Source organism: Gossypium hirsutum, chromosome A10 (assembly GCF_007990345.1).
Source record: "Gossypium hirsutum isolate 1008001.06 chromosome A10, Gossypium_hirsutum_v2.1, whole genome shotgun sequence".
NCBI classification, from domain to species: Eukaryota; Viridiplantae; Streptophyta; class Magnoliopsida; order Malvales; family Malvaceae; genus Gossypium; species Gossypium hirsutum.
The window spans coordinates 78,723,339-78,731,568 of record NC_053433.1 but is presented as its reverse complement, the minus strand read 5'-3'; the positions used below and the strand labels follow the sequence as shown (position 1 = coordinate 78,731,568).

General features: G+C 31.6%; 1 protein-coding gene across 1 annotated transcript; it reads right to left on the bottom strand.

Annotated features, from left to right (window-relative positions):
- Positions 1 to 1,786: 1,786 nt before the first annotated feature.
- LOC107896928 (probable fructokinase-4) lies at positions 1,787 to 5,072 on the bottom strand. The gene is given in 4 exon segments (XM_016822238.2): positions 1,787 to 2,141; positions 2,237 to 2,353; positions 2,771 to 3,103; positions 4,554 to 5,072. Coding segments are annotated over 4 exon segments (906 nt in total). The 5' UTR covers positions 4,881 to 5,072; the 3' UTR covers positions 1,787 to 2,012.
- Positions 5,073 to 8,230: the final 3,158 nt, after the last annotated feature.

Here is an 8,230-nt window from a genome sequence, read left to right as displayed (position 1 = left end):
GATTCCGTCGCAGATGTGATTACAGCAATATTTTTTAAACCGAATCAGTGGTTGAACTAGTCAAGCCACCGATTCACCTGTCCGGTTAAAAAATTATTAAAAATTCAAAAAAATAAAAAAAAAACTCGGTTTAATCGTCAGTTCAATCGGTTTTTAGTTGATTCAATCATCAATTCAATCAGTTTTTAGCTTGTTCAATTGTCGGTTCTTGGTCTAATCGGTTCAAAGCCACTCATCGGACTAGTACCCTAGCCAGTTCCCTGTTCAACTGGTCCAATTGATAGGTCCAGTTCAAACAACATCGGATTGCGGTATTATGGTTACAGATACTATGGACGTTACATAACACATAACGGTTGTCGTAGACGTGATTTTTTTCTTTTTGAAAATCATAATTTTTTTAAAACACTATATTTATCCCTTTTGTTGTTAGTTCAACCGGCCCGATCAATTAGTCAGATTCAAACAACATTGGGTTGTGGTGTTGCGGTTGCGAATACGGTGGATGTTACGTAATGCATAACGGTTGTCGCAGATGTGATTTTTTTCTTTTCGAAAATAACAATTTTTTTTAAAACACTATATTTATACATTTTGTTGTTGTATTTTATTATTCTAATATTGATACTTTTTATAAGTTTTTTTTCATTTACAAAAATAAAAAATCATTTAAAACGAATATAAAGATTATAATATACATACATTATCATATTAAATCATGGATAATAACAATCATAATTTTAATAAATTGAATCTAAATAATATCATACATAAAAAAAAGAGTTAATTTACATCAATTTAAATAAAAATATGCACGCATACAAATATAAAAACTCTAATTCTTATAAATTATCACCAAAACTCTAATTTAATAAAGATTTCAATTTAAATGGAAAATAAAAATAATCAATAATTTACTTAATAAAAAAACCATATAATAGTTTATTTATTGGTTGTTAGTTAAATTTTAAAAGAATATACTGATAAATAATTTAAAATTTATTAACAATAATTTATTTTATCAATGTAAATATAAAAAATAATAGGAACTTTCCTTTAATAAGGATTTCAATGTTAATGGTAATAAAATCATTAATATTTTATTTTTTTATGGTATCTCTCATTTTTGTTTTACAATTCATGTTTAGAGTTTATGATTGTACCTCCCAACAATATTGTCCCTAAAATTTGAACTTACATTTTCATTTTTAAAGTACAATATATTTTATTATTACACCTAACAATTATTAGTAAATAATAGAATTCGAGTAATATATGCATGGAGCATTCAAAAGCCTGATTTATTAGGATTATCACCCTCGTGAGTATTGATCCAAAATTTTATCTTGGGATTGAATATTGGTAGTGGGTAGGAGTAGATAATGTTTGAAAGCACATGATTAATGGTTACTTTGATTTTACATCTTCCTTTTTTTTTGGGGGGGGGGGTTTCAGCTAAGATCTTGTGCAAATGGAGAAAGTTGTTTGTTAAACCTCAATAGATCCAAAAATCCATTTTAAAATTGCATAAAATGGGCAAGCTAGCTTTACTTAAAACAAAACTTTGGTACAGGTTTTAAATAATAATTTTTTATTCAACTTGAGTAACTTGTAATTGTGTCTTTACCTCATTGTTTGCTTGCGTACATGATATGAAATGTTTTTGCTTAATTATTTTTAACCTCATTGTTGATATATATTTAATTTTTAAGTTTTTGAAAATATATAAATTCAGTAAATAATTAAACTCAAACTCAAACATGAAATTTATGATTGGTAAAAGAAGAAAAAAAAAAGGTTTATTTTTATTCCTACTCCTCTTGAAAGCACAAAGCCTAACAATATTACACAGGGAGGGATGGAGGAAAAACGAGGGAAAAAGGAAAACAAAAGAGGGGAAGAAAAAATTGATACCTTTCAAAACCCTCTCTCTGAAATGTAAGAAATTAAAAAAAGAGAATCCAAAAAAAAAAAAGATGAGCATAGATTATTGAAGTTTGCTGCTAATAATCCTAAGCTCCATTGATTAAGGCAAGGACTTCAGCCTCGGTTGGAAGGGCTGGGATTGCTCCCTTCTTGGTTGTGGTTATGGCTCCACATGCATTTGCGAATTTCAGTACCTCCCTCAATTTCGATTCATTCTGATTTGATTTTATAAAATAAAATAAAAAAACCCATTTAGAACAACAATGTTAATCACAATTTTAAGCAATAAATAATATACAAAAGGGGTTACCTCAAGTATGGTTGGGTCTTCCACGATCTTGCATAGTAAAGCACCAACAAAAGAGTCCCCCGCGCCAGTTGTATCCACTGTATTCACATGGAATGCATCCACTGACCCATGGAAGTACTGCCCACACAGAGGTATCACCGCAACAATACGTAAATTATTATCAGAAGCTTTAAATTATTACACACCTAAAAAGTGAAAACGTCAAAACAAGACCCTTGGACCCCTTATTTTTTTTAGCCTAGGTCCCTGCCTAATAATATTAACAAAATACGACAACTTGAAGAGTTGGGGCCCAAAGCTGACTAGACTACTATTATACTATACCATATTAATTGTTTTTAGCCCTTGGCACCAACCGACGGACAAAATTTGCAATGGGATGGACCAAATATAATTTTCCTATCAGTAAATATATGCTTACCGAGTGTTTTTTTATATAATACATATACAAATAAAGGCATCACCAACCATAAATTTGCTAAAAGTGAAGAAGCATTAAACTAAGAGCAGTCCAAGAGGCTAAATTTAGCATACCTTGGTATAATACATGCTACCCTTTTCACCGAGGGTGATCAAGAGTAGTGTCAAGTTGGGGCGCCAAAGTTTCATAGCAGTTTCATCGTCGATTTTGTTGCTACCGGTGAGGAACTCTAGCTCAACATCGCTGACCTTGATAATATCGGCCTTATCCCAGATGGATAATATCTGTTTCCTGGCCTCATCGGCTGAAGGCCAAAGTGGCAGCCGAAGGTTTGGATCATATGACAACAAAGCACCTGATTCTTTGGCCACTTCCATTGCCTTTAAGTGAGCCGATCTGCATGGCTCTACGATCAAACTTATTGATCCGTAGTGGAATACTTTGGCCTGCACAAAACAAACAGTTTAAAAGACAAAAAATACACCCAAAACAAATTAGTTTTGTTGAGAAAATTACAAGACAAGCAAATTTCCAACAAAAACGATACATCATGCAATGTTGTTCGGTAGGTAGGCCAATCATTTGATCCATAAGCTAACGAACAAAGACAAATCATGCAACTTCTCACCGAACAAGTATTCAATTTTCAATGTTGAAGTCCAATATATACGTAATGATTTATACATTCCTTCACCTCACTCTCCCTCCCATCTACCATATCTACCCACGCATCAAATAAGTCCAGATGCAGTCGTTGTGGATAAACTAACATTGTTGAGTAAAGGTTAAGGAAAGTCATAAACCAATACTTATCACCAGAAACAAATACTAAATGCATCAAACCGATACGAAGAGTACGTCATTTAAGTAGCAATTTGCTAGGTAGATGGAACATGGCATCACTATAAGTAAAATCGAACTGGATCTACCCTTGATCAATACAATTTCCCTATTAGCTGTTGCATGGGATTTCTTACCACAAGGCTACAACTTAAGTTTATGTCCATCCATCGTTTTCTTTAAAATATCCAAATTCAAACCAAACATACATATTAAAAGGTCTAATTATGCCCCCAGTCCCTGTACTCTTCAGATTATTTAAATTTAAAATTTGACTAGGGGTTATCTATTGGACTTCAATTTTTAATCGTCACAGAATTAACAAGTACCTAGAAGATTAAATTTTCAAAATCCAAAGAATACAGGGAGTAAGGGCATAAATATACGGAATTATAATAAAATAACATAAAAGGTCAAAAGAGACAGAAAAAGCAAAATGAAGATCCAGCGCGTTTTGCCATTGATGTTCAGGGTTGGTGTGACCAAGCGAAGCACGTGAAATCACGTGAGAGACGGGGTTTAACGTTAGTTGATGGATTTTGGTCCCATCGTGGACGCAATCATATAATGTCATAGTGGCGATCCATATAAAGTAATCCCGCAAAACACGGCAAATTTCACCCATTCCTTTTAGTAAGAGTTAGGTCACAGTGGATGTGAAGTTAGCACTTCCCACACCAAATGTTGATAGTCAAATTAATATATCCAGAGATCCAGATTAGGTCCCAATAATAAGCATACTGTTACGTCGGACAAACCTCACCGATAGGTGACAACATCAATGCCCGCAGTTTTGACAATTTACGGTGCCTAGATACTCAGCGTGGGTCCTCTATAGAACTATGGATCATAATAATATTGGCTAATATGGCTGACATGTCAGTCTTATTAAAACTCTACTCTCACATTACGGCGCGTGAGTATCAGTTTTCTTCTTGTTTTTTTTTCCTACAGTCTTTTTTGGTTCTTTAAAGTCAAGATCGAAGAAAGAACAGACGAAAGTTGCACTAAAACGAAAAAAAAGAAAAGAAATGAAGGTAAAAAGATGTCACTTACGGATCTTATAAGATCAAGATTCAATTCCTCCAAGACGTCCTAGCACCTTGGGTCAAATAAGATCCCGTCACCAGAGACTCCGTTTTGCTTGAGAATATCGGCAAGCATGTGACCGAACTCATCGTCGCCGAGTTTTCCGACGAAGGATGCTTTACCGCCTAGTCTTGAGACGGCAATCGCCACGTTGGCTGGGGCTCCACCGGGGGCTTTGAGGAAGCCTGGAGCTTCCGCTAAAGAAACACCGGAGACGGTGGGGACGAAGTCGATGAGCATCTCACCGAAACTCACGATTAAACTCTTGTCGGAAACGACCCCGTTAGGTGCCATGGCGTCGATAAGAAAGCAAAAAATAAACGATCTTTTTTTCTTTTTTCTAAGGTAAGAAATTAGAAGTAAGAGAGACGAAGAGGACGGTGTTTATTATATAGGAAAATTACGGAATATTGATTTTTTTCATATAATTAAATTTATTAATGATTTTCATTTGAATGGATTTTGGAAACTGTGTTCTATGTTGGATATTTTTACAAGTGTGGGCCCGCTGTTTTTCTATTTGGATTTTGGATTATTATGACCTAAAAAAAATAAAGGAATTATTTTCTAAAACTCATATTATTTTTATATCATATATCTGACTTATTTTAAAAAAAGGTAGGAGTTCGAATGCCACCAAAGGTAAAATGTTTTCATCGCCTTTTAGTGACTGGTCATACGTATGGTCAAAACATTATCCTCCGTTAAGGGGAGATAAAACTCTCCTTGAGAGATACTATCTTCTATTGTTAAGGGGTTAGACCGACGTCCTTAAAACAACATAACTTCTTTCGAAAGAGTCGATTTCTTCTACAACTATTAATCAAATTTTAGAATTTAATTAAAGGTTTGAAAAGGTTTCTTAAGTATATATTGCAACATGTATATGATTTATATATATAAGCTGTTGAGCATAGTTACGTACTTATAAATCATATTAATGTCCAAAAATTAATTAGTCATTAATGATTGTACCAGTAACTTATCTCAACTTATTTTGTTCATTTAGTTTGTCAATAGCTTGACAAATCTCTCATTCTTGGTATAGTCACTAAACAAATTGTGGGAATTAAAATAGGACACAACTTCTTGATATTAGTGGGTTATGCTCATATCTCCTTACTGTAAAATAAGCAATTCGAAAAGTAATCAAATTAAAGAATTTGATTTTATTATTTTAATTCAATTTATTTTTTTTAATTTAATCGAATTAAATGATATTCGAGCCAAATAAATTTGTTAAAATTAAATTTTTTAAAAAAAACTAACCAACCACATTAAAATATCATTGATAATGTAACTAAATTCTAAGTTAAAGAACATAAATGTCATGTATATTTGAAAACTCTTATAAAATAAAATAAGAGAAAAAAAAATAATATAATTAAGCTACGTTTGGTAGGAATTTTTTTTACGCATGTTTTAATATATGAGTTAATAATAAACTAATTCAATTGGTAATATTTAGTTACTCTAATGATTTAGTTTTAGTAAATAGAAGGAAATTTTTTTGTTTATTTTGAAAATGTCTTTTTTTTACAAGAATTATTACATATCTTTTTAATTTCAAATTTAAATTTGAACTAACTATTCTTTATTTTATATCTAGCTATTGCAATACATACGTAATAAATAAGATTTTTCCTCATATTATTACACTAGTAACCAAACTAGGCATTAGTATGATAAACTTGATTTGATAATTTATTTGTTTAAAGCCTTAAATTTATCATTTTAGATTTTTTAATATATATATATATTTAATTTTTAATTTTTTGAATATATATGTATAAAATTTTAGAAGATAATTTTGAATTTTTTTAAGAGAGACTAATTTATACATTTCCGAAACTGTTAGGACTCAAAGAATATTTACATCAATTTGTTAATCCAATTATTTGAATTTTTCGAGCTATAAAATTTAACTCGATTTGAACTCGAAAAACTAGATACTTATTTAAATTAATTAAAATACGAATAACTCAATTTAATTAACTAAAAAATGTTAAATAAGTCAAATTTTTTATAAAAAAATAAAAAATTGGTATTATTATTAATTATAAATATTTATACAAAAGGAGACAACCATTGTTTTGGAATTTGGCTTTCCTTTCATAGGTCATACTCTCCCATTGATTTTTTAAGCTTTAAAAAGAAAATTAAAATACATGGATACACAAACTAATTGCAAATGAGTTAAGTTTGGAAGTTGATCAAAGTGGGACTAGCTGTAACACCCCTAACCCGTATCCGCTGCTAGAACAGGGTTTCGGAGCATTACTACCATTTGCAGATCACTTAAAAAAATTAAAATACTTATCGATTCAATGTATCATACAAAATAAATATATTACCATTCAATCAACAGTTTGGCACTTGTATAAGCATCAAACAACAACATTGTTAGTATACTTGCACATATCTCATATAAATTCAACATTGATATATCTATTTTCTCGACATGTCGCACTTGAGTTTAATAATAGTCTCAATTACATAATTTCCTTGTATCAACATATCAAAGATAATCATATATGTACATGTCATGAAACATATCATGCTCTTACCGTTTCTTCACAAGCATATATCATTCATTTCATTATATCAATATTTTATGCTTCATCATTTCCATATATTTTATGTATATTTATTCTGGTAATAGCTTATATCAAACTTAACATAAATTATATTCCATGTACTTATACTTATTTCGTTTATCCATTTTCATAATTATTTCATACAACGCTTTTATACATATATTTCCATATGACCAGTTCTTGTAAACATTTCACACAACCATTTCATATAACCATTCGTCATCTAATACATTTAACCTGAATATCAATTGTTCAACAGATGTTATAGCGTCTCCCATCCACGGTCTTATTTATCTTTGACGTGATGCTATAGTGTCTTTCAACTATGGTCTTACTCATTTTCTATCATGTTGCCATGGTATCTTTCAACCATGGTCTTATTCTTTTCATGTCACGTTGCCATGGTATCTTTCAACCATGGTCTTACACATCTCATATCAGGTTGCCATGGTATCTTTCAACCATGGTCTTACACACAGGTTGCCATGGTATTTTTCAACCATGGTCTTACACATTTCATATCAGAGAGCACACTCCCGCGAACCTCATCCTTACAGTGGGATTACTAGTCCAGGCTAAATCCCCTGTAATATAAACTCATAGAGTATTGTCGGGATTACCAGTCCAGGCTAAATCCCCTGCAACGACAATTACTCTAATGAGCTTGGATCTAAATTACCAGTCCAGGCTAAATTCATACCCTAATTCGGATTACCCGTCCGGGCTAAATCCGTTTTACACAAATTCTTCGGAAGGGCTATATCAGGATAGAATCACCCGTCCGGGCTAGATCCTTTTTACCGTCAATTCCTTTTTAGAGATCCATCGAATTTTCCTTTCATTCAACCGGGATTTCTTCTTCTTTTATCAAATTTATCAATGTTTTATAAATTTTCATACAATGAACATTCAAATCATATTCACATAAATAACATACAATCTCAAGCATTTAAGAATATAATTCAAGTTACACGAACTTACCTCATTGCTTGTTTGTGTTTATAATTTCATTAATCTGATATCTTTTCTTTTCCACGATCAAGTCTT